Source organism: Amblyomma maculatum, chromosome 9, assembly GCF_055883805.1.
Source record: "Amblyomma maculatum isolate TAMU_Amacu chromosome 9, ASM5588380v1, whole genome shotgun sequence".
NCBI classification, from domain to species: domain Eukaryota; kingdom Metazoa; phylum Arthropoda; class Arachnida; order Ixodida; family Ixodidae; genus Amblyomma; species Amblyomma maculatum.
Window position 1 is genome coordinate 940,462 of NC_139352.1, and position 26,785 is coordinate 967,246.

At 45.3% G+C, this 26,785-nt stretch overlaps 1 protein-coding gene across 1 annotated transcript in view; it reads left to right on the forward strand.

Annotated features, from left to right (window-relative positions):
- The window catches only part of LOC146178083 (immunomodulatory peroxidase-like), a 49,376-nt gene that overhangs the window by 3,770 nt on the left and 18,821 nt on the right, over positions 1 to 26,785 (forward strand). The window contains exons 3-6 of the mRNA XM_084577928.1: positions 11,055 to 11,127; positions 16,156 to 16,388; positions 23,070 to 23,267; positions 24,911 to 25,045. Of these exons, the coding sequence (XP_084434054.1) occupies positions 11,055 to 11,127; positions 16,156 to 16,388; positions 23,070 to 23,267; positions 24,911 to 25,045 (639 nt within the window). The remainder of the gene's footprint in view (positions 1 to 11,054; positions 11,128 to 16,155; positions 16,389 to 23,069; positions 23,268 to 24,910; positions 25,046 to 26,785) is intronic.

Genomic DNA, 26,785 nt, shown 5'->3' on the forward strand with positions numbered 1-26,785 from the left:
TTTTATATGCTTGTTTCTCGGCAATGAACTCGTCTTGTCTGATAGGACAAGATCATCATTCACAGGAGTCTTTAATGGATTTGCGCCATTATAAGAAAGATTTGATGACGCCGTCTTCAGTGTGCCTCCAAACCATGGCTCCCGTCTCTTAAAGAGACTTCAGAGGAGCGGCTATTTTTGGATACAGCTCAAGGAAAAGCGGCCTCTGACCTTCAAAGACCCTCCTCTCATCCTTCTCCTCTTCTGAGACCCAGATCAGGGATCAATTTTCCCGACTTTGAGGATAATCCCATTGGACCTGTTAGCATGACGAACCAGGGCGTAGAGATGAAAAGGGACTAATCACAGCTTGTTCGGATTAACTGCGGCGTCGTGAAAATCGGTAGACGTCATTGGCCGAAGAGCTTTCTTCGAAGGGCGTCTGCAGCTTTTTATTTGAGTTGTATCCGAATATAGTATTCTTTTCTGCTGCTGATGGCCTGCAAGAAGCAATATCCTCGCTTAGGACGCGGAGTATACTAGCATATGTTATTCTCCGGTAATCGATTTACGCGCTGTAGGCGGCGCGTAAATCAATGACCGCGGCGCAGGTGGTGAGTTTTCGAAATACACTCGGGAGTGGAGCTGGCCGACTGCACGCTTTGTATTCCTGTCGAGTCGTGAATTCACTTTTAAGGCGAAAGCCTTTCTTGGCTCACCTGTGGCGTGCGCAGAAAATGACTGTCCGCGAAATCCATCACCAGAAGACAGACCCAAAGCCAATCCAGCACAAACCACAGAGCAAGCCAAAAAGACAAAATACCGAATCCAGTCAGGGTTTTTTGGCTCATTGTAATACCTTAATGACATAGCAGATTGACTATCCACATTAGTCATAACCCGAATCCAAGTCACACCAAAATTTGGGGCCTAGATGTTTGAGGTTTTTCATTGAGCGAAATCAATTTTATTATAAAGCAGATAACTTGAGACAAGAGCCTACACCTAATGTGCATTATGCGTCATGCTTTAACAACTCTCGTACCTCTCTTAACTTCATTTATTTATTTATTTTATTTTACACATACTGCAGTCATAGAGACCAAGCAGGGGGGCAACATTCAAAAAGCAAAAATAAAATCAAACACTACGCAAATCCAGCGTTCCGGCAACAATAAAAGAAGAAAACCAAACAGAGGGCAATGATATTGTTAAGTTTACACATACAATAAGACACTCTTTTCAAAAGCAGCGGCATCCTGAGCCGAAAAGACATTTGCTGGCAGTGAGTTCCATGTTGTGATTGTTCGGGGAAAAAATGAGTTTTTGAACGTATTTGTGCGTGCAAAGTACGGGGTAAGGTTATGGTTGTGGCTATTGCGTGTCTGTCGTGTAGAACGGGGGGATATATAGGGAGCAGCATTAATATTAAATTGACTAGAGTAAAATGAGTACAGAAATTTAAGCCTTGCAAGTGCTCTCCTTCCTTCTAGAGTGGATATGTTCTTCGTAGACATCAGAACGGATGGCGAGATAGAGCTATGGTAAGCGTTAAAAATGAAACGGACTGCTTTTCTTTGGATCATTTCAAGTTTCCTTATATCCTTTTTTAAGTGCGGATCCCATACGACGGAAGCATACTCAAGTTTCGGACGAATTAGTGTGTTGAAGGCAAGTTGTTTAAGTTCAGAGGGAGCGTGTTTTAATTTGTGTCTTAGAAGGCCGAGGTTCCTTGAAGCAGACGAGCAAATGCTATTAATGTGGCTGGACCATGAAAGGCGATTTGTAATGGTGACTCCAAGATATTTGTATTCGCTCATCTGTAGCAGTGGAAGATTGTTTATTGCGTAATTAAAACTGTATGGCGCTTTCTTGTTAGTAACCTGAAGAAGAACCGATTTGTCGCAATTTATTTTCATGGACCAAAGGGTGCACCACTCTAGGACATTATTAAGATTTGACATGCAAGCATTTTTGGTCGGTAGTGCTGCTAATTTTCTTAAACAGAATGCAGTCATCTGCGAATAGTCTAATACTGACTTCGGACGTATTTACGGAGTTAACCAAATCATTGATATAAATAAGGAATAAAAGAGGCCCAAGTACGCTGCCCTGAGGCACACCAGAGGTAACGGGTAAAATACCTGAATGAGATTTTTTAACATCGACGAACTGTTTTCTGTTGGAAAGATAGGTTTTCATCCACCTGACAAGTGCTGTTGGAAGACCAAGATGTTGAAGTTTAAAGATGAGCTTATTGTGCATGACGCGATCAAACGCCTTGCTGAAATCTAAAAAAATGACGTCAACCTGTCCAGCATTGTCAATCGATGAAGCGAATTCATGCACTGTAGTGACGAGCTGAGTAACCGTAGATAAGCCTCTTCTAAAACCATGTTGAAAGGGAGACAGGATGTTATTTTTTTCCAGAAATGACATAAGATATTTAGATATAACATGCTCCATAAGCTTGCAGGTACCTGAAGTTAGCGATATGGGACGGTAATTGTTAACGTTCAAACGATCACCTTTCTTAAAAATTGGAACAACGCGAGCTAAGCGCCAGTCATCAGGGACAACAGAATCTTTTAATGAAAGTTCGAAGAGGCGAGTTAAAATGTGGGCTAATGGTTCGGAATAACGGCGCAGAAACTCATTAGGGATATCATCAGGCCCCACTGCCGATTTCGTTTTTAAGTTTAGCAGCATGTTTAGTACGCCTTCATAGCTTATAAAGTCACCTGATATATCAGATCCAGATACCTGCAGTTCCAAATCTTGATCACTCGAGGCAAAGACAGAGTGAAAGAAACTATTGAAGTGATTTGCAATATCCACAGGAATCTCCGAGACCATGCCGTCAATAGATAGCTGTTTTACCTCATCTTTAGAATCACGTAGGTAACGCCAAAACTTCTCAGGGCTCTCTCTTAAGAGTTTGGGCAGTGCCTGCGAAAAGTAGTGTTTTTTTGCTTCGGAAAGCTTAGAAGCTAGCTGAGTTTTCAGCGTGCGAAAACAGGTAGTTTTATGACCGCTTCGTTTAGTGCGTTTAATTTTGCGATGCAAATGAATGATTTCTCTAGTAATCCACGGATTAGGCTTATTTGTACGTACACGCTGGTTGGGAACGAAATTTTCAATGCAAAAGTGAATAGTGTCCTTAAGTGTAGTCCATAATGCTGTGACGTCGCTAGGCAGGTTATCACATAAATCCCAGAGTTTGTCTAGGATCGCAAGATCATCGGCACGTGAAAAATTTTTTACAGTGTTATTGTTCGCTATCTTATGGTTTTTCTGGGCATCAAGCAGCAAAGACAAATGAACGCTTTTGTGATCAGAGATAGCCGTGTCAACATACACACTGTATTCAGATAAACTAGCGCTGACAAATACCAAATCAAGAATTGAACGAGCGTTACCCACTTCTCTAGTGAAATCAGAGACAGTCTGCACCAAATCACACATCAGCATAATATTCAAAAGAGGGTTGGTTGAATCATTAAAAACACAATCAGGGTTAGCCCAATCAAGTAAAGGAAGGTTGAAATCACCAGCGAGAATAAGGCGGTCATCTTTGAACAAAGACATATGATCATACAGCTCAACCAAGAAATCGGGGGAGGCAGATGGTGGTCTGTACACTGACTGTGAACAAACTACCCCAGCAGTTTACCCTAACAAATAAACTCTCATCTGGTTAAGAACAGTGCCATTCAAACAGTTTTTTATTATGACGGCTACGCCCCCACCACGGGTAGGTCGGTCTCTTCGGAACATTTTATGTGACGCGGGGACAATAACACTGTCAGTAATGCCGTCATGCAACCAAGTTTCGGTAATTATCATTATGTGGGGATCATGGGCCAAAATGAGAAACTCAAGCTGGTCAACTTTATTGGCAATACTCTGTGCATTCAAGTTCACTACCCGTAATTCTTTGGGCGCAGTGGATGCATTCCGTCATGTCTCTACGGCGTTCCGAGAAGGAAGCGCGACGCGTGTGTTATTAACTTCGTCCCAAACGAACAGGTTACCGTCAATTTTCAACTTATCATAAACAAGATACACCTTTTGTTTATTATCTCTTTCTGCCTTCGAGCTTTCCCAAAGCAGTTTGCGTTTGCGCAGCGTGTGCTGGCTGTAATCGTTTTGTAGGTATATATTGCTACCTTTGAGCTTGCTTACGTTCCGCCAGACGGCTTGTTTTTCATTAAAATCTTGGAAGTACGCAGTGACTGGTCTGCGAGTTCCGCTGAACCCAAGACGGTGAATGCGAGCGACGGACGTGCACTGGACGCCCAGTTTTACACCAAATACATCCGAAATCACCTTAGTTCTTAGTGTTTCTTCACTTTCATCCGGGGATTCATCAGTGCCATACACAACAACGTTAGAGCGACGACTGCGGTCCTCAAGATCCGTTAATTTGTCCTTTTGCCAAGTAATAATGCTCTGAAGGGAAGCGGTAGAATTTTCTAAAGTGGCAATCTCAGGGGACTTTACATGCATTTGTTTCAGCTGTCCATCTAAAGAACGCAACCGAGAATCGACATCACGCAACAGTTGCTCGTTTTCTGACACACAGATTTTAATGGATTCAATTCTCTTTAAAGATTCGAGTCTGACCTTCCAAAATACACTGAAACATATGTTTCACGACGTGAGCCTTGTTGCGCATTTGAAATTCCCGTGCGATGTCTTGTGCTCGCCGTTATGACCCTCTTCAGAATGTTTGCGATACAGCAGGCGGCAACGCAGAAGCGCGCAGGGTTTTCTGCTACGCCTGATTTTCAGCTTTCGTGCAAAATTAATGTACTAAAGAATAAAAATAGCCTGCCATATTCTTTTAAATTTTCGTGGTAAGAGTTGCTCCCCCTGCGGTAATGTTTCCGCTCAGGTTTAATAAAGCGTGTTGGCGCAGTGTTTAACACTGATCGCACCTGCTGCAGCTAGCACGACAGGAACATTTCAACAAGCGTATGTTACTCGCGGAAATCTACTTTCCCACGTAATAGAAGAAACGAAAAAAGAAGCCAAGTGCTTGTTACTGCTATATGGGTGCACTAGCAACCCCCCCCCCCCCCCCCCCCCCCCCCTCCTCTTCTTGCAAAAAGAAAAGAAACTATTAACAATGCAGAAAGGAAAACAGCTGTTGGCGCCTGTGAAAGATTGAAGTGCACGCAGGAGCCCACAACCCATGCGGGACGAGACAGGAAAAAAAAAGTGAAAGAGGAGAGATGATGGAGTTCCATCTCTTGCGCCCCATTAGTTAAGGTTTATCTGTTGGCAGCTGCTGCGACATGAGGATCGTTTATCTACGGCTGGAAGACACGCCTAACGTGGTTTTTCCCGGGCGCTCACTGTGTGCTTTACTCCATGTCGTCAATACCGACTGTGCCTCAAAATACTCGGGTATTAGCGCACAAGTCCCGTGTCGCAGATAATCCGGTGTCCCCATCGGTGACCTTAAAAGTGAGCGGAAAACGTATGATTCGCCGACAGGGTCTTGACGTCACAACACATGTCCATGCGCGAGAATTTCAAACACTTCACAATGCTCACTTTGAATGTGATCTCACGCATGGAGGGCAAAAAATTAAAACGGGGCACATAATGGGAATAGAAGGTCGTCACAAATTTCTTCCACTGGAGGCAAACATTTTGCCAATAGCCGTTCCCAACGGCCGTTCCCAACGATGTATGCTTCTCCCTTGCGTGGCTTCGGAAAAAACCTAAGTTTATATGTATCTCATGTGGTATTTCATGTAAAGTTGCACCTTTCAAATGTATGCTAATGAGTACTGTGAAATCATGTTTTTGTGCTAGCATGTGGCGCCTCCACTCGAGAGCTGCTAAGAAATGAACCTAACGGAGGCCTATCAGACGGTTTTAAAACGCACTGCGCTAAAGTTGTCGTCTTGGTGGTGCGAAGAAAAAGTGCAACTGAAGACGAACGCAGGAAAACTGACAAACGAATACACGTTTCAGGTAAGTATGGGATAAGAAACAGAACGAAAAGAAATAATGGGCTGGAGTGAGTGGCGTTGTCTGCTAGATGAAAACTGCCGTCGTCGCTTACTTGGCGTTGCTTCGACGAGCAACGAACGCACTAGGCATGTTTTCATGTCGCTCAGCTCTTCGCGAAGCGCCCATCGACGCTCAAACATTGGTGCCTGTATAATTCCACGCTTAGACGTGGCAGCGTCAACCCTGTTGTGGTCGCTTTCACTGCATTTAATTCCTATTCGCAATTTGGAAACATTCTTTGCCGCCTAGCGGCCTCCGCGAGAAATACCCGAATCAGGGTCAGCGCAGTAGTGCCCGATGGGTATCGTCTACTAGCGCTTTGTAAAACGGCATCTCTGAATAATTGATTGAAAACTTTATTACCATCGATATAGGAGGTTCCCCTACTATCCCACTCAGATACCGTACGAAAACTAAAAAGGGAAAGTTGAAAGAGTTTTGCATCGTTCCATTTCACGTGCTTTCGCGCCGGAAAGCCTCCACAGTATATTTGTTGTCTCACCAAGTAAGGAGATGATCTGCCCTGGAGAATGTTATGGACAAAAAACAACAACAACAACAACAACAACAACAACAACAACAACAACAACAACAACAACAACAACAACAACAACAACAACAACAACAACAACAACAACAACAACAACAACAACAACAACAACAACAACAACAACAACAACAACAACAACAACAAAAAGAACAGAACTTGAAAAACAGGTGGCCTTGGCCATGGTCATTGAATCGAGCCATTCCCCTCGGGACTTCTTCCTTCACGGCAACCGTCAACTTGTCGAATTCAATATCGCATAATCATGTTGTGATTAGGAGTTTTTGTTTCGTAGACATGCTGTCATTGTCAACTGAATATTTTTTTAAAGTTTACAGTAGTATCGCCACCTGATTTCACGTTGTTGTAATTGATCGTTGCCCCGGCAACTGAGACTTGCTGCTTACTTCTGAGTACACGTTAGCACGCTGACCGTCTCTCGTTCATCATAGTCGTATGGCAAAGCGACGGTGCGAGCAGCAGTGGGCCGACGTAATGGAGGACGAGTAGATGTTTAACTCGTTGGATGAAAGACGAAGTTAGCGCATTATTAGGTCTTACTTCCAGGATTTATCTTTGCGTTATTATTTTCTCGACCTTTCCCCCTTCGACCTTCGACAAACCCTGTCTTGATATTGTAATTATGGTCAGAGACTACAAACCTTTAATTCTACAAACGCCCTGTAGTAAAGTAAGCGACAAGCATTGTTTACAAAAATGTTGCCAATCTTTGTTGTTTCATTCGAGAAATAGACGTGTGAGTGTTCTAATGCCTAAATTTCTTCATTGGTTCGTACATTTACGCAAGTTGAGTTGGACCTTATACTGCTGATAGAAATTCTGGTTTCTTCATTCTTTGAATAAAGTGCAGAAAGGTCTCATAACTACAATAAAAATAAACGCCAAGCATTGTGAATATGTGTAGTAATAATGGGGAACTGCTATAATAAAAGGACTAAAACCGCTTATTATGATTTTAATCGAATACGATTATTTGATAGCGGGCTCCGCGCTCCATCCTTCATCTGCCATAATACTGGCGTAATAAATTGGTTATGGAAATCTGCATCCTGTTCCACGACACTTGTTGGAATGGACCACTCACTAACATTCACTAGTTTTTCGTTCCCGCTCAAATGGTGGTGCAATAACTTAGCTGTCAAAACTTAAAGCTATTGCGGAAATTTCGCAACACAGACCGACCTGCGATAAACCAGATCATTAATTCGCACCTGTTTTTTGTCTGTTCCCAGAACATCTCGGAGCAAACCACCTGCTAGACTGCACGTGTACTACCTATACCTGTCGTGCTTTTTTCGTATGCTCATGTAGATGTAGCACCTTCCTTTCATAATTACTAAGGGAAACTACAAAAACACGACGTAGTGGCATTAGCCACGATAATTCTACCAAACAGCACATGACTAACGCCATGAGATCAGCTAACATGATAAATTCAGCCAAAGCTGGCGGATGGCAACAACAAGCCGTCGTTGTCGTCATTGTTATCAGCCCGCTTAAAACTGTTGTGGAATGAAGGTCTCTTCTACAGAACAATAATGCGTCCTGTTCTGCGCTAGCGGCACCAGAGGGATCCTTGAAAATCTAGTACTGACCCCCTAATTCCCAGCGCTAGGCATATGGTCCTTGCGGCGCATACTGGGCTGCTCAAAGAGGTCACCAGTTATGAGATCGGCACGTTACACGTGCTGCCCGTATGTTGATTCGCTGTTATCGATCACAGATTGCAACTTGCAGACGTGACAGAGCCCCGTCTCCAAAGACTTAGACCATTGAGCAAAAAATACGGCTCAGTGTAGCACTACTAATTTACAGAGGCGACGCAGCGATGACCGTGGTCATGCACGTCTCACATGTGGAATTAAACACCAGACGTCGCTGTAAAGCATACTCACAGAAGGCCGGCGTGGTCCTCAAGATTTATAATTGCGAAGTAGTGGTTGTGCCTGTTTATCTAGGCGACGCTCGCTTTACAAAAGAAAATATAAAATAAAATAGAATATTAGTTTTAGGTCGAAGACCTTCGGAATTTATAATTTGATCAAAGCGCTTGCGGACGGGACAAACTACAAAGCTTGCACAGAAACAAGCGCTTGTTTTTGTGCAGCATTTGCCATTTGGCCCATCCGCACGCTCTGTGTCCAAATGGTTCCTTGTCAACTCACCCAAATTTCCAGTTTACTTCGGAAGGTACAGCCTGATATTATCGCAGTGGTTTGTGACTTCGGCATGATGACTTCACCATGGAACAGGGATTGTTACCATGCACCGTATTCGCTTTCGAAACATTTAAGTAAATCTGCCTGAGTCAGGAACTTAATCTGGGGAACTTCACTTAGCTTCGTCCTGTCTACTTCTACTGGTGAACTCGTCTTTTCCGCTGGTTTATTCTCCGTGCCAGAACCAACTGGCTCAATGAGCTACGCTTCTTCAGTACTCTACTCATATGTACGACACGTCACTGCCCTGCGCAGTCAAGCAAACATTCTCCGGCGGGCATCAATATCAGCATGACATGTCGCTGCCATGGAGTTTCTTATTTTTCATCACGGGCGTATAGAAATATATAAAAGAAAGTATATCAGACCACTCTTTTAATATTCGTACAAAATTATTCATCGCAGGACCATCGTACATTTTTCTTTGCCGTTCGCCACATTTAGATACCCACTTTTTCTTTTGGCATTCAAGCGTGGAATCGTCTGCCTGAAGAAATTTGAAACCTTGTTTCAGTTCATTTGAAGCTAAACTTAAGGCACTTTTGGGTAAATAGGACAGCCTGGGAATATTTTGCTCTTCTACATAAACTTTGATGTCCGCGTTTCGCGATACAGATGTCCGCATTTTTCCTTTCATTTCGTTTCGTTTCGTTTGGTTTTCTTTCCTTTCCTTCGGAATTGTTCTTGTACTCGTTTCTTTACGATGTCCTGGTTCCATTTTGTTCTTTTCGCCCTATTAATAGTTGAATTGGGCTATGTTGTTGCGGTTCTTCTGACCTACTCCTGTACGGACCTTTAATGACATAGGATGTATAAGTAAACAAATGGCACTCTCTTCAAACTTTTCGGACGTGAACAGTGTAACTTCACATTTGAATCGGTTAAGAATAATGCATCTCGAAGTCGAATTGAATACCAGTCGAATGGCTAAGTAATAGAATCGAATACGAACGGAACATTTGTACTAAATTTGTTACTTGTCCGAATATTCGTAAAAAAAAAAAAAAGAGCGAACCAGCAATTGCCCGTAAGTTTCGGCGTTTTAACTTAAGGAGTTAGACAGATAGCGGTTAAAATACACAAGGCTAACTTGCACTAAGGTTCGCAATATAAACCTAGTAAATAAACTATGTTATGATTAAAGTTATACATATATAAAATTCCCCGTTTTTTATTGCTGACTCAAGAAAATAAACCAGAGCTACCTGAGGACATGGGACTGACGACATCACTTTATGAGTCATGGTCTCTGAAGGCGTGCATCAAAGCTAAGCTGGCTGAAGTTGCCTGACCGCTGCTACGTACACCCAATGATACATTCTATTTATGAGTCTCATCAATACAGCTGCCCGATTGAAGTGCCCCGCGATACAGAACCCTTCACCTAGCGTATGCTGATGTGGCAGGTTAGTACGCGGTACAGAAATGAGCGTTACTTTTCGAACTGTTGTCTAAGACAAATGTAGTGGGCCTAACTCTAATCTCGTGTCAGTTATTCGAAAATCATTCGAAAAAATTTTAGCGTATTGGGTTCGTTTCTAATAATGTTGAACACAGATTTTTGATTCATTTATTTATTTTAATGGTAGGATATTTGAATCGCTTTTCGAAATTTTTGAATATTTGCACAACCAACCTCTGGGCATATGGTGAATCCATTCTATGGTCATATTTACTGTTGTTTTGACCTCAGAACGCCAAGGGCAAGTCGTACTGTCGTGCTTTTGGGACATTTTACGGAAGCAACTGATGAAAGAAAGTAGCACATAACCAGAGTTTGGATCATCTTGTACAGGTCATGCGCTAGGCAGTTAGTCGCGTGGAGAAGGAGTTTCATCCACTCGCCCTGCGCATTGTTAATCTTTGGCAGCAACAGAGTAAACATTGACCGCCCTCAAGCTGCTCGTGAAGACGTTTTCCGTTTTTATCCCGGCATTTATTTTTGTAAGAAAAAAATACTATAAAAATTGAATTGACATATGTGTGTGTTCTTTTGGAATGTTATACTTACACTTTTTTTTCTTCGCTGGTGTAGTATTTGTGACTTTGTTCCTTATTAGTATATTTCTCCCCTCCATGAAACTAGTTAGAAAATATATTTACACATCGGTTTCGAACAAGCTTTCCGGGCTTTTTGTCATGTTCAGTATTTTTTCTCCCCCCACCCTCCCCAGTGCTGTTGCGCTTAAGACCGTGTAAAATAAATTATTAAGTCGATTTATCAAAAAACATTTTCAGCATCACCTCTTCTTTCTTTCCAGGCACAAGGCCAGCCCCAAGTTCTGCACGGAGCTGTCCATTCGCTAGCTCCTTGCCGAGATCGGAGCACCATCCGTAAGCGTAACCTATGTTTTGCTCCCGCTGTTCATGTCAAGCCGTCCGGTGGAACTCGGGGTCTCGCTTTGACGAGTATCGTGATCACTTGCCATTTTTAACGCGGTAGTGTTAAGGGCCCCATGTCGCAGAAAAGTCGGTGTCGTCGTCGGCGGCCGTCGACCCACGTCGTCTGGCGTTGGCCGTGAGCGAAAAATTCCAGAAGCATTAATAAATAAAAACGAGTAGGAAAAATCGCCGACCTGAGGGATCGAACGTAGGCCTCCGGGATGCGAGACGAGCACGCTAACCACTCGGCCAGGCAAGCCTTTTTTTTTCTTTATTACCAATTTTTTTTAAGCACATAGATGGTTTGAAATAGACAAAGGCGCGTCTATTGATTGCGGTGTTGTCTCAGAAATGTCCCTTAGAGAAGTGTATTGTGGCGTATAATAATAATTATGAGCAGGTAAATTACAGAATTACAGAACACGCAGTTAAGCGAGTGGCAAATTACTTTTCCGCTGTACTTCCTTTTTGCTTGGCGTGCACGTATCGCCACCATGCGTGTGGCGCACGGAATAAGATAGACAGGGCATGGCCTCCGAGATCTTCATTGCGCCGGCTCGGATCGGCAACGTCGATGTTGCCGACGGACTACGACTGCAACTTGAGGCCCGCGCGTTTCGGCAAGGTGGCTGGCAGCGCTTCTACGTCCCGGAAGGATTAATAAATAAAAATGAGTATAGCAAGTTGCTCTAGGTAGGAATTCAAAACAGAGCCTCCCTTCTCAGTGCACGTCTCAGCTGCATTGTAAGGGAAGAAACGCTTGTACGCGCGAACTGGAGTCGAAAGGCTCTCTTGCAGTGGCCGCTAGGGGAAGCGATTACGTCACCGATAAGGCATGAAGCCTCGGAACATGAGCTCGCTCTTGAGAGACGTGTAATGAAAGCGGTTGCGTCTACCAGTGCCGTGCGCGCTACGGTGTCTCTTGTGCTATCGCGTTTCATTCTTAAAGGCGAAGCTTAAGCGTCCTCCAAAGTTTTTAAAACGAATTTTTTGCTTTTGTTCTCGTGCTCAGTGCGCACGAATTTATCACTTAATATTTGCGCTAAAACCTTACTTGATGATGTCTAACTAAGTCTTTGGAAGTATATGTTCCCCTGCCTTTGGCCTTTTAGTACTTGTGTCGATTTAGGAGGCGTTGCAACTAGGCCTTAGAATCTGAGATGAGCTTGGACTAGGCCTAGAAGACGCGTGTGTACGCCTCCGCTAAAGCGGGGCTTTGTATTTACGTTTCTCTTGGAAACTTTGACAGCTTCCATCACAGTCCTCCTAACGAGGAACACTGTGCCATGTGTCACACAAGATTAATCTTGCCTAATATGATCTAGTCACTGCCTCTCAAGCACCATCACAAATATAAGCGGAAGCTAAATCCTCCAAAGACATGTTTTCGCACATATTAAACATTATTATTGTTATTATTAATTATAAATACATTTATTATTATTAAACATAGTTTAAATCTAGACTTAAGTTTTACAAAGGTGATGGCGTAAGTGTCGCGCTAATTGAAAGATGACAATTAGAAGAGCGATTGCTCTTTGCGCTAACTTGTCTATTACTTGCATATATATGTGACAATTTTGTATTGGCGACATTTGGTTTTTAAGACTTGTTCGGTTATCCTGGTGGTGGGGACACACCTAATGTTTCAATATTTTTTTCCATTGTTTCTGCAGCAGTTTTTTCAGGAGGCGTAAATGCTGCTACGCGCTTTAGTTTGTCCGATGTGTTGTCTCATTCCTATTTTTGTCAACTCACTTCTGTACTGTACTCGAGAATAGCAGGGACAACCATTTTCTCGCTATGTGGACGAACCTACACAGGAAGGAAAAAAAATTGTAGCCTTAAATATATTCCTACTCTAAAGATATTCTTTTTGTGAACAGTGTTCCTTATTATTGAGCGCGAAGTTTCGAGATAAGTCATTTATTTTGCGGTACTAAAATGAGAAGATATATCTTCATTTAAACAAATTGCACGAAACAAATTGAAATTGTATAAACATTTAACAATATGATTTACACCCGATTTTAGGTCGAGAAATAGTGCCTCAGTAAATGAAAGTCAGCAAACAAAGGACGCTGCGACCTAAGAATCGCCCTTGAACCCGACACTAAATCCAAGTGAAACGTTTCTATGGCACAACTGTAATGGCACCATTCATCTGAAGATGTCAATGCTATCTGCTTCATCGACGCTTATTCCGTCCTTACACCAACACTTTCAATCCCGCGCCAAAAAAAAAAAAAAAAAAAAAAAAAGGAGTCAGTTGCGGTAGTTTACAGTGCAGAACAAAAAGGGCTCCACGTACCCCATCAAGGTAGTCACTTGAAATTTACACAAAGGAAGGAAAAACCGGAATATCCATGACTTAAGCAAACTTTCCTTAGTGCACCCACAAAACTCGTGACATTGGAAAAAGCTCGATAACACTTCTTGATATGCGTACGCCTATAAACGCTAATTTATAACATGCTAAACTCAGTAAAAAGTTTCCACTATAACAATTGGCCACCGAAACATGAGTGTGCTGGTTCCGAGCAGTCGGATGTTGCCGCATTGAAATAAATAAACCAACTTAATCAGCGTGAATTCCTTTTTTTTTTTTTTGTTTTGTACTCCTCTATCCGCAATGACTTTGGAACCGGTCGGCTGGGCGGGTTAGTGCCCTTCAAGATAGATAGCGAGGACGAGGGAGGCAGGGCTGTTAACCAGAGAGGCTTCCGGTTGGCTACCCTACGCTGTAAAAAAAAAGGATGAGACTCACTATGTTACTGTGCCGTAGGCCGAATTTAAGAAAAGTTCTGACATTTGGTCCTCCTCAAAGCCACGGTGAAAGACCAGCTGAAATCACGTCCAGCATATACCGGGCAGTAACTACAAAATCATGTCCAACGTGTGCCCACATTGACTGTCACGCTTCCCGCTATGCAATATTTCTCTTTGCCGCATGACAAACGCAATGCCTTTCTGTTGGCCGTTGGGTTGGAACGTGCGAACTGTAAAATAATACTGGCTGTTGAGCGAAAGGCATACTCGGAGATGTACTATGAATCAATTCGATACTTTCTCTTTAACGCAAGATAAGATCCTCGGGCTATGGCAGCATAAGTCGACTGCCCTGGAGATCTGTTATTTTTTGCCTGAGAGTGGCCGCATTGAGGGAACAATCGTGACTGCATTCACAGCTCCTACGCTCTTCCCCCCTTTAATCCCCTCAGTGCTGTTCGCCAGTACAGGGTGGCCGATGGAGAAACCTTCCTGTTTAACATCCCTGCCTTCTCTCTCCTCTTTTTATAGTGCTGGTTGTTTCCTCTCAGTAATGAGGCATATGTGATCTTATGCCGTGTGCCAAGGTTCTCTTCCTGAACGTTAAGTCTTTCCCTGCGGCGAGTCGTGTTCCCCTGTCGAAGTTGTGTGCACGTCGCGCACCTCTGCCGCCATGTGTCGACTGCTGGGCAGAGTTCGTCAGGCTCGCGCAAGCCTCGAACACGCAGATATTTTAACTCAATGAACACTAACTTTCACGAGAATACAGAGCTGCGGGCTGGGCGTTTGCCTAGCGTTTTCCAGACGTAGCTGTTTACCTGAAAGCTGACTGTTCACTCTTCCGGATTTACGGCCGCCCCCTTGTGCATTGCGTAGAGCTCCTATTCGCATCGTGGGCTCGCCGATCCGGCCATCGCCGCTGTATAAGGAGAAAGCATTTTTAGGCTCACGGAACGAAATCTCGTGCGCAAGATTTCTGCGCGAGATGTGAGCGGGATCAGTGCACTGATATTCACTGGGAAATAATACTGATGACGTCATCAGAAAAATAAGAATCTTGTCTACGCAGGGAATCGAACCTCCATCTCTCGGATCCCCGGCCGAGCGCTTTAACTAACTGCCCCACGCTCGGGATAGGGAAACGCACATCATAATTCTCTTGTCTACCGTGACGATGATAGTAGCGATGGCAACCATGCTGTAATTAGTGACAATGACAATGATGATAGTAGTAATAATAATGATAGTGCATTTAGTTGATAATGATAATGACAGCAAATGTGATGCACGTGTGCAGCAACAAAGCTCCGGCTTTCGCATTTCTGCAGTGCAGATTCCACAGTGATCTCGGAACAATTTGTTGTAAACCTCACATACATTCGAAAGCATTGTGCCGTGCCACTCAAAAATTGAAATTACTGATATCCTATTGGCTCCGTTTGCTGGTAGAGAAAGCTAGCACAGTATTTCTTCCCGGATTCCACGGACGGGTGTTCTGCACAGTGGGATGATGCTGTGCCGGGTACGGGCGTTCCATCTCCAGTACAGACACATGAATTTCATAGTTTGATAAGAATCGCTGACGATGCACAAGATAATGACAGCTTGATTAAGGAAGAAGTAGATTGAGGTTGCAAGAATCGATACTGCATCGAACTTATGCGCATCTATTCTGGCGCACCTCGTGTCATCCGCTGACGTCGCTTTCATGGAACTTGGGGCTAGTGACAGCGGTGCTGGGCGCTGTGCAAACCAGGTGAGAAGATGTCCGTCTCTGTTATTTGTGGAATTGAAAAGTGTAAAATTGGAAAAATAAGATTTTCATTACAGGCCTTCGAAATTCGCGAGCGTAGTATGCAATTGCATAAGCTTTGAGATAAAAATTGTGAGTCAATATATGGGCATACGTGGGATGTGACTCCTGGAGGAGGTATACAGTGGATTCCACCGTACCATTAATTTTCTGTTCCATTATTGAGGTACCATTAAGACTCACGTCCAACGTAGCTTTAAACACTTTGCACTTTTAAACATAAGTGCCCACTTAGATGAACTTAGCACCAACGTAAGAATAATAAAGGGAGGGCTTTGGCTTCCCAGCCTCCGTTTCTGGCGTCTCTATCTACACGTACACCACCACAGATCAAAGAGACTCGAAACTTGCCATCGATGAAAACCGTTCACTGCTCGCTTTTTTTGCTTTCCCACCAGCTTCAGAGACGCTGGCATTGAGGCTGCTGAAGCGCTACTCCCGCACGTCAGACAATGGCTCAAGAAGGAACGGAAGGAGTCGTGTGGTTCCTGCCCGGTGAAGACGCCCACTTCTTGCGATCCACGCAAGCTGTACAGGGAGCCGGACGGAAGCTGCAACAACCTGCAAAATCCAGGGTGGGGGCAGGCTTACTCCTGCCAGCGGAGGCTCCTACCAGCAGCCTACGATGACGGTGAGCCGGCAGTGCCCATTACTCACGGTTTCCACTGGCTGTCACTTGAGCATCGCCAGGAATGCTTTAACGCTGAAATCGTGAATGAGCCTATGAAACAGATATTATCCTGTGGGCCCCGACTGTCTTCAACAAAACGGGTATGCGAGCCACAGTCTCACTTGACGAGTGGCGCACATACAGTAAGCATACAATATATCATTTAATTCAAGACCAACGATCTTTATATTTCGAGAACATCGCTGTGTTCTAAGTACGTCACAGCCAGAGCTGCCTAAATGACCTAGTAAAGATCACACGTGAAGCAACTATTACAGCAAAGTGGTTGTTTTAACAGAACGGATAGCTTTTAAATACTCTTACGGTATAAAACGTAGCGTCCAGAGATATTGTAAAGGGATGACGACGACAAATTGCTGTGCTCACGTGTGGAAGGCGGAGAACGACGACGTGTGTGTGTGATTCGTGCTGGGCACCGCTGGCATGAAGTTGTTTGTCTGGTCAGCTACCCCTTTGTAAATATCTCTGAATACATCCGTGTATCTACGTTACATTATTGGTTGGAGGTGCGGGGTAGCCTACAGCAAGAACGGAACTCCGCAGCGGTCTTTGACTTCCCGGCTCTTTAGCCATGCCCAGCGATGAGGCCGCACCATCGGCGTCCCTCATCCCGGCTTTCATCATTGCCCACCCGCGTGATCCCGGAACCTCCAATGGAGTGGACGGTGCTGATGTGGAGAACTGGCTCGCTATGTACGAGCGCGTGAGCGTACACAACAGGTAGGACCCGACTGTGAAGCTGACTAACGTCATTTTCTACCTGACGGCCACTGCAAGGGTCTGGTTCGAGACCAGCGAGGAGGAACTAACCAGTTGGGACCTGTGCAAGCGGAAACTTTCTCACCTAATTGGTAAGCCAATCGGACGTCACCTAGCCGCGCAGGAGCTCGCATGCCGAAAACAATCGTCCACAGAATGGTATGTGTCATACATTCAGGACATTTTGGCTCTTTGCATGAAAGTTGACCCCGCAATGTCAGACAGTGCTAAAGTGGGTCATGTAGTAAAGGGAATAGCACGCCTTCAACTTACTCGTGTACAAGGACTGCGAAACGGTTGACGCGATCCTAAAAGAATGCCGCTGGTGTGAACAAGCGAAAAGCCGCAGTATTTCTTCTTAGTTCACATGGCTGCCGAACACGGTTGCGACGTCGTCCTGCGTGGACTCGACCCCACCTTGCGCTCTGCCAACATCCGACAGCTTGACACGACTTGTGCGCCGGGAGCCATAAGCAGTGTCTCCAGCGATTTCCGAACTATCGGTACTAGACGGTTCCCCTACGGTACCTCTTATGCAGGCTGTGCAACCTTATACAACCTGTATGCTCCATTAGCTCTCCAGATGCTCGCCGTGTGTCCCCGGTATTTGGTTCTGGACGTCCGTACTATCATCGCCGCAGCCGCAACCCAGATGAGTGGCGAACACCTTACAACAGGCCTATCTGCTTTAACTGCTCCTATGTCGGTCATATCTCTCGACACTGTCGAACTCGTCCACCATCGACCTACCGCTGCTACCCGGATTATGTCTATTCCCGCCGCACTTCATTGCCCTATGAACCGCAATTCTCAAGCTCTGACACTCAGACTCTGCCCACCAACCGTTCGTCGCCTCCATACCACAGTCGTTCTCCGTTGCCCCGATCTCGCCGCCCGTCATCTCCTAATCCGTATGCTCAATATCGTTCAGAAAACTGATGGCCGCAGCGTCTGGAGGTGAGGCTGCCCTGACGACCCGACCCGAAAACCCTCTAATTCTCCAGGCCCGAAGGAAGATGCTTAGCGTCGGCGTAGACGGGATCACTGTTACAGCTCTGATTGACACGGGAGCGAACGTCTCCATTGTGAATTCCCGTCTCCGCCATCGCCTAAAGAAAGTGCTCACTCCTGCCCCCTCATCTGTTGTCCGTGTCGCTGACGGTGGCACTTCTGCTGTGATTGGAATGTGTACAGCTCGTGCATCAATCGCCAGCCGTCATACTTCTGTTCTCTTCACTGTCCTTGAACACTGCCCTCATGACCTAATCCTATGGAGGAGCCGCCGGATCCAGTTGTGCACTGCCTATGCACTGTCAATTTTCACCGCCTGGACCCCGAAGCCGTCATCTATGCATCGTTCTTGTCTGTCCCACCAGTCCCTGATGGCCAGTACATCATTACTCCAGCCCTTCATGTACCTCTCGCACGGGACGTTACCCTTGCTCATACAGGGTCACTATGTCTGCCAATCAAGTGTCCCTTTTGGTCCTCAACTTTGCATCGCATGTTCAGACCCAAGGCATGTCGGTCGCCACGCTGTGCCCTGCTTCTGAATGCGCAGCTGATACAGGTTGTGCACCCTCCTCGGCGAACTGCCCCGTGTCAGACGTCACACCATCTGACGAATACACAAAGATGATTGCTCCTGACCTTTTACCAGCACAAACTCACGATCTCAGATGTCTTCTTTCCTAATATCGCGACATCTTTGACTTTGATAACCGCCCTTTGGCTCGGAACTCTGTGGTTACGCATCGCGTAAACACCGGTGAGACCGCTCCCATTCACAGACATCAGTATAGAGTGTCCAGTACGTACAGAACGCAACATCATTCAGCTAGAGGTGGACCAGATGCTTACTAACAACATCATAGAACCCTCGCCAAGCCCATGGGCCTCACCAGTTGTCCTTGTTAAAAAGAAGGACGGGAGTTGGTGCTTCGGCATTGATTATCGGCACCTCAACAGTATTGCGAAAAAGGACGTGTACCTCCCCCCCGCTATTAATCGATGACGCTTTGGATTACCTTCACGGAGCCAAATTTTTCTCTTCCATCGACTTTCGATCCGGGTATTAGCAAATGGCTGTCGATGACAAAGACCGTGAAAAGACCGCATTCGTCACACGGGACAGATTATACCAGTTTAAAGTCATGCCGTTCGGTCTCTGCAATGCTCCAGCTACCTTCGAGCGAATGATGGACTCCTTGCTTCGAGGGTTTAAATGGACTACATGCCTGTGTTACTTCGACGATGTTGTAGTTTTTCCTACACATTTTCCGCGCACCTCGAAAGACTGACGAGTATTCTTTCCGTCTTCCGTAGAGCCGGGTTGCAGCTCAACTCGTCGAAATGCCAATTCGGACGCCGCCAACTCACAATCCTTGGGCATCTTGTCGATGCTTCTGGTGTCCGCCCAGATCCTGCTAAACTTAAAGCTGTCAAGGACTTCCCTCTGCCTTGATCTTCTACGGATGTGCTAAGTTTTGTCGGCTTGTGCTCTTATTTCCGACGTTTCATCAAAACTTTTGCGGCCATCACCCGTCCCCTCACCGACCTCCTTAATACACCACTTTTACCTGGGGCCCTGCGAAAGAAAACTCATTTTCTTCACTGATCCACTTGCTTCCCTCATCACTTGTATTGACCCATTTCGACTCGTCGACTCCAACAGAAGTTCGCTCAGATGCCAGCGGATATGGTATCGGCGCCGTGCTCGCCCAACGTTACCAAGGTCAAGGCCGTGTAATTGCATATGCCAGCCGCCTTCTTTCCACTGCTGAGCGCAATTATTCTATTTCAGAGCGCGAGTGCATAGCCCTTGTTAGGGCCGTGTCTAAATTTCGACCCTACCTGTTTGGCCGTCCTTTCTCGGTTGTGACTGACCACCACGCTCTTTGTTGGCTTTCTTCACTGAAGAACCATACAGGCCGGCTTGGTCGTTGGGCATTACGCCTTCAAGAGTATTCTTACACCGTTGTCTACAAGTCAGGGCGTCTACATCAAGACGCTGACTGCCTGTCTCATCACCCTGTGGAACCGCCAGATCCTGCAGACTGTGACATCGGCCCTTGCTTGTTCGCTGTCTCTGATCTGCTTAACATCGCGGACGAGCAGCGGTACGACTCCTCCTTGCGTCCAATAATCGATCGCCTCAGCGGTGCCACCTCAGACCCTACACTTCAACTCTTTGTTCTTCGCGATGAAATCCTGTACCGCCGCAACCTTCGCGCTGATGGACCTCCGCTTCTGCTCATCGTTCCCCAGCGTCTCCGCTCCTCTGTCCTCAGGGAACTACATGACCTGCCCACCGCGGTTCACCTTGGTGTCCCCCGAACGTACTATCGGGTCCGCCGCCGCTTCTTTTGGCCCGGTCTATATCGTAGTGTTCGCCGTTACATTGCCAGCTGCGACCTCTGTCATCGCAGAAAGCACCCATCCACATTGCCTGCCGGTCTTCTGCAGCATATCGACGTACCCCTAGAACCCCCCATCGTGACGGACTAGACCTCCTCGGACCTTTTCCGACGTCCAGTTCCGGCAACCGCTGGGTCGCTATTGCGACCGACTACGCCATCCGATATGCCACCACACGTGCATTACCAACCAGTTGCGCCACCGATGTCGCCGATTTCCGGCTTCAAGATGTCATCCTTCATCATGGTACTCCACGCCAATTGCTGACGGACCGCGGCCGCTACTTTTTGTCCCGGGTAGTTGACGACATACTCCGGTCCTGTTCCACGCAACATAAGCTCACTACAGCGTGCCATCCTCAAACGAATGGGCCTACCGAGCGGCTGAACAGGACCCTCACTGACATGCTATACCATCGTGATTGGGACATTGCCTTGCCCTATGTAATATTTGCTTACGATTCGTCGCGACATGACACCACAAGCTATTCGGCTTCCTGTCTTCTATTTGGTCGACATCCTGCATTGCCATTGGATACACTGCTGCCACCATCTTGGGAGTCGACCACGGAGTACGCACGTGACGCCATCACCCAAGCAACTATGGCCCGCAACCGTCTCACCAACTCCCAGGCCTGCCAGAAGTCTGTTTACGACCGCGGGCATCGCCCAGTACACTATGCCCCAGGATCACTCGTTATCGTTTGGTCTCCTTCTCTGTGTGTCATTCTTTCTGAGAAGCTCCTTCGCCAGTACAACGGCCCTTATCGTGTGCTCCGTCAGGTGACCGACGTGACATATGAGGTTGCCCCTCTTGATCATTCATCATCCACCCGCCCTGCCACCGACGTTGCTCACGTAGTTCGCCTCAAGCCGTAGCATGCACCTGATCCGTCGTTTACCTAGCACAGGGACGGTGCTTTCGCCGCCGGGAGTTGTGTAAAGGGACGACTACGACAAAGTGCTGTGCTCACGTGTGGAAGGTGGCGAACGAGTGTGTGCGATTCGTGCTGGGCGCCGCTGGCATGAAGTTGTTTGTCTGGTCAGTTACCCCTTTGTAAATATCTGTAGATACATCCGTGTATCTACGTTACAATTATCATATATACCGTGTAACCAGTTTTTGCCTAAATTTTGGAACCTAGAAAGTGCTTCCAAGCTGTTCAGTGGCGCTCTTTTAGTATTAATGAAGGCCTTGTTGGAGTAGGTAGGGAAAAAAAAACCGTTTTTACTATCGGGTGATTTGGAACACTGGGAACGTTTCATGAGCCATCGGGTGCGGTTAAAACGCAAACATCTTGGGCTGTTAACTTTTGACAAAGACTGCGCATTTTTACACTACCACGATTCGGAACACACTAACACACATTTCCACGCGCAATTCAACCGGGCCAGTCAAAGAATTTATATTTGATATTTTTTCGTGCTGTATTTATTTTGGCTTCAAGAGGCTAACTACGGCCGTATACTGCGCTTGATTAGTGAAGGTCATGGGGGGAATGCGCAGCTGTGAGCTATAATATTAGCTGACTTTCCTTTTCCCGTCATTTTAATGCAAGTGAAATAATAACTATATTACAGATTTTTGCGCGTCTCACATTATCGCTACTCACCTTGCTCTTGTAGAGATCATTTGCCTATATTTGTTATGGGGTATTGGGGTGGGGGGAGAGGAGCTGAAACGTACTTTCTGCCGCCCCCTGCTACGTTTTCCTTGCCTTGGAATCTAATTTGTTACCTTCCCGGCCATCGGTTATCCTCTGTTCGCACTACAGGCCTTGCCCATTACCATTTCTTCTTCTCGATTGCCACTAGAATGTCATTGACTCGAGTTATTTCTCTGACCCACCCTGCACGCTTCTTATCTCTTAACGTTACACTTTCCATTTCCCGCTTCATAGCTCTCTGCGTTGTCCTCAAGTTAAATAGGACCCTTTTCGTTAGAGTCACGTTTCTGCCCCACAGGCAAGTGCAGGTACGATGAAACTTGTATACTTTCTTCTTGAGCGATGCCGCTAAGCTGCTAGTCATAATCAATTACTTGCCAAATGCTCTCTATCCTAATCTTATTTTCCCTGGTTATGTTCCTTTCATGGTCCGGATCTGCGGTTACTACCTGTCCTAGCTGACCTCGTTATATTTAGCCATAAACTAGCCCTACCTTCCAAGGCTATAAACTTGGCGGCTTCAGAACACTAAAAAGTACCCTTAGGAAGCAGCAAGTAGGTAAGACGACGGCGCGTTGCGCGGTGTTTTAGTCTTCATTGTGGGTGGTACAGCGCGAAGACACGAAGTACGAAGAAGAGAATCGCAACAGAAACACTCTTCGTTCTTCGTGTCTTCGCGCTGTACCACCCACAATGAATTATTAACAACTCGTCCAACTCTACATCCTTCTTCAGCGTTGGTTTACTGTCTTCCGGCAACTGTTTTCTCCTCTCTGCAGGCATTAATGAGCCGAGAAGTACGGCATTAAGTGGCAACCCGCTTCCAAGCGCCAGGCTGGTCTCCTATAAGGTTCATCCGGAGAGAGACAGACCGGATAGGCAGCTGACCCACTTGGCTATGTCCTTTGGGCAATTCATCGACCACGACATCACGCATGCACCAGCAAGTACACTGCCTCCGCTCGAGACCTTTCTGGGTGCGTACAGTTACCACCATTTCCGCCATCGTGGCTCAGTACCCGATTTAGTGGCTCAGTGGTCCCTGAGACACTGAGACTGGCATGGGGACGCATTGTAGGCACCCGAGAATATATTTGAAACCTCCACTACGCTGAGCCTCACATGCGAGGGAAAGTATTTTGTAAAAATTATTCACTTATTTGATTTTTTTTGTGTCATTCACTTATTGTTGGTTGCAATTTCCGGACTGTGCTGTTGAAGGCGGGGATGACCAATGGCAAAGAAATAGACAAATAAATTTTCAAGCGTACCGCGACTTCTATTAATTTTTTGGGTGAAAATCTCATGTTGTTGTTTTCTTCTTTGCAGATGATCGCACGTCAAAGTTCTAAGAAAATTGTAAAAGGGGAGCTCAGTTTTAGAAAGCTATTCTGAACTTACTTCCCTATAAAACAAAGGTCTATGTATATAATAAAGACAAGAAGCAAATTTTCTTCGCCATCTCGCAAAGTTTGGGAAGTTTTCAGCCGGGGAAAATGGAGCTTTCGTACCAAGTCCTAATTCACAGCTTTAGATAGATAGATTGATATATAGATAGATAGATAATGTTTATTTGAGTGTCCCTCAACAGCCAAGTGGTCTAAAGGAGCGCACACTAGGTCAGATACATCAGAACACTTATTAACATTTAAAAGCAGGCATGAAAACAACAATTAGGCAAATATGTCCGTGTCAATAAACGTTTTGTTATACAGGATTTGTATACGAGTCATTGGACAGTTGGCGTGCAAATCTGGATAAAATGTGTCAAAACAATTTGCAGCCTTTGCATGCGGCACACGAAAATTCAGTGACATCAGTAAGGTCTCACAGTAATGAAACCGCGCACATTTTTTTTGCAGAAACTGCATGTCACGTATGAGTCGCCTGTCGCCAAGAGTACACATATTGTGGTCTGCCAAGAGAGAATCGTAGTCGTAGAAACGGCGGCGTCCAATATATCTGTCATAAAAGATGCGTATGAACTTACGCTGGACATTTTCAATTTTTGCGCAATAGGTGGCAGATACGTTATTTCAGGCTACTGACGCGAACTCAAGACGCGGTCTCACAAGAGCACAGTATAGAGTGCGTAGTCATTCGTGCCGTTGAAATTTTTTTTGTTAGTCTAGAGATAAGACCAATATGTCTCAATGCGCGTAACACAATTGAATTTACATGCAATCTAAAATCAAGCCTTGAATCAACAACAACACCAAGGTCTCGTACATGGGCCACACGAGAAATATGATCCGCCAAAAGTGTATAATCAAACACAACACCGTCGCGTTTCCTAGTTAGAGACAAGACGGAAGTCTTCTTAATATTCCACTTTAAGCGATTCAACAAACACCATTTCTCGACGTTAATGACGTTACCGTTACCACACATTAACGGTTATAAACACTGAGCCCGAGAGGCGTCACCATAACCACGGTGAAGGCGTCATCGCCTGCTTCATTGTTTAGCTTGGTTGAAGTAGATTGGAATGGTGCCACTTCTGGCGGTTCACAGAATGCTAGGTTGGAACGCGTGCTTCATTATGTCGCCAGAGTGTGGATTTTGAATTTATATATTATTAATATTTACGGATGCCTCATGTTTAATTTCTGTTCCCCAGGCGCTCAGAACGGATTCCAAAACGACACTGAGAGCTCCAGCATTCAGGTGCCTCCGGACGATCCGTTCTTCTCCCAGTTCAATCGCAGCGTTCTCAATTTTCTTCGCTCACTGCCGTGTTGTCACTGTCAGACCGGTAAGCTTCTCCCGTTGTAACACTTTTCAAGAGCGGAGATTGAAAAGAGGTGCCTTACGTTGTGGGATAGGATGCGCACGATTTCCGACAGCTTCTGAAGCTTTTAAGAATGGAAATTTGTAGTCTGTGCTGTGCTTAAATAGTTAAGTAGAATCCACTTCACAAAATAATTTCGGACATATTAGCAAACATATAAAATAAACCAGAAAAACTACCAAATGCTAGTCACGCTAGTATTCCGGACGGCAAAATAAGGTATACGATCAGCGTTTTTTCTAGAGCGGTCTTGAGAGCGCTGCACGTGGCCTTGCCTTTTGCGGCCCACTAGACTAACGAGCATGAAACCATTTAACAGGCTTTTTTTTTTTCGTGTCTATTTGTGTCCGTCTGGCATAGCTCTTCTGCCTAGCTGGGAAGAAATTTCTTTTTTTTTCTTTATTTTTTCGTTTAGGAAATGTTTCCGTAGTGCAGCAATGCCAGGCAGAAACAGTTCCAGTGTAAGTTGGGTGAGCGCTTGTCCAGGAGTCCAAAAAAAAAAAACAAAAACAAAACAAGGGTGATGTGTATTGTAGTTATTAGATCAAGTACACTGTGGCGTCAACAGATACGTTAATGGAACCTATGGAATTTGAAAGTGGTCCTGACGTTTTCTAGATGCTTGTGGCCTAGTAGGCTCTTCTCTATAGATTGCGTTATAGGAGAGCATCAACAGCCGCTGCCGAACGTTAAAATCCGTCAGATGTGAAAAGTATAGTTCTGAGAGGTCGTGAAGCCCTGGAGGTGCTCTACGGACCGTAAAACACGGCCAAAAAAGTCATCTTTTTGTCTAGGATGTCATGAAAGTTCAGACACGTTTTTTGGTAACTGACAGTTGTATAAATTTAGAAGTATGCATACTTGCTCCTAAGCTTAAACATTTAAGGATATTAAGAATTCTATCAAACTGTTGTTTTCAGTGAAAAAATTCATTCTCTTTTCCTAAGGCAGTGTTGAAAGTTGTCCGACACCGAAAAACACTTATTTATCACCGAGAAATCGGAATTTGAAATCTTTCCTTTAGAGTATAAAAATTCGGGACATTTTGTATTGTCGACGCAAACATTGCACTCGCGATATCGAGTGGTGAGGGGACACCTGTACTTCGTGCGTTTTGTTGTCTCTTCAAGCTCAATGATATAAAGCTTGCATTTCGATGAAAATAGTTTGTGCTAGAGCGCTCTGCGGGATCGGTACAGGTCAATTTGTATTTGTCATAGGTGTCCATTTAACACGCGGGTCAAGTCGAGAGCTCAATGACCACAAATCATAGCGTTTGCGATTCACTGCTCAAGAGAACGAAAGCAAAATAAAAGCCAGAAAACTTTGTTTTTCCATATCGTAAGAAACTTCGGCGCTTAAATGGAAACTGCATCGGTTGCAGATCTCAGTTTAAATGAATGGAATGATTACAACTCCCAGGTTAAGCATGCGAATAATCTTTGCGCTAGCATTTTAAACAATGGAGCAATTAGCGATTAAAACTGCGCCGGCTATCAGGCTTCTTCGCACTGCACAGCGACGCATGGGGGCGCATGATGACGTCATTGACGGTACCGGTACGTTTCCCGCATAGAACCGCTAGGTTTGAAGAAGTAAAAATATGGCTACCGAAAGAAAATGCTTATAAACATTGTTTGGCGATATCAAAAAAGGCACTGCAGGATGTGCGCGAAGGCAACGAAAAGAATAAATATTACCGTC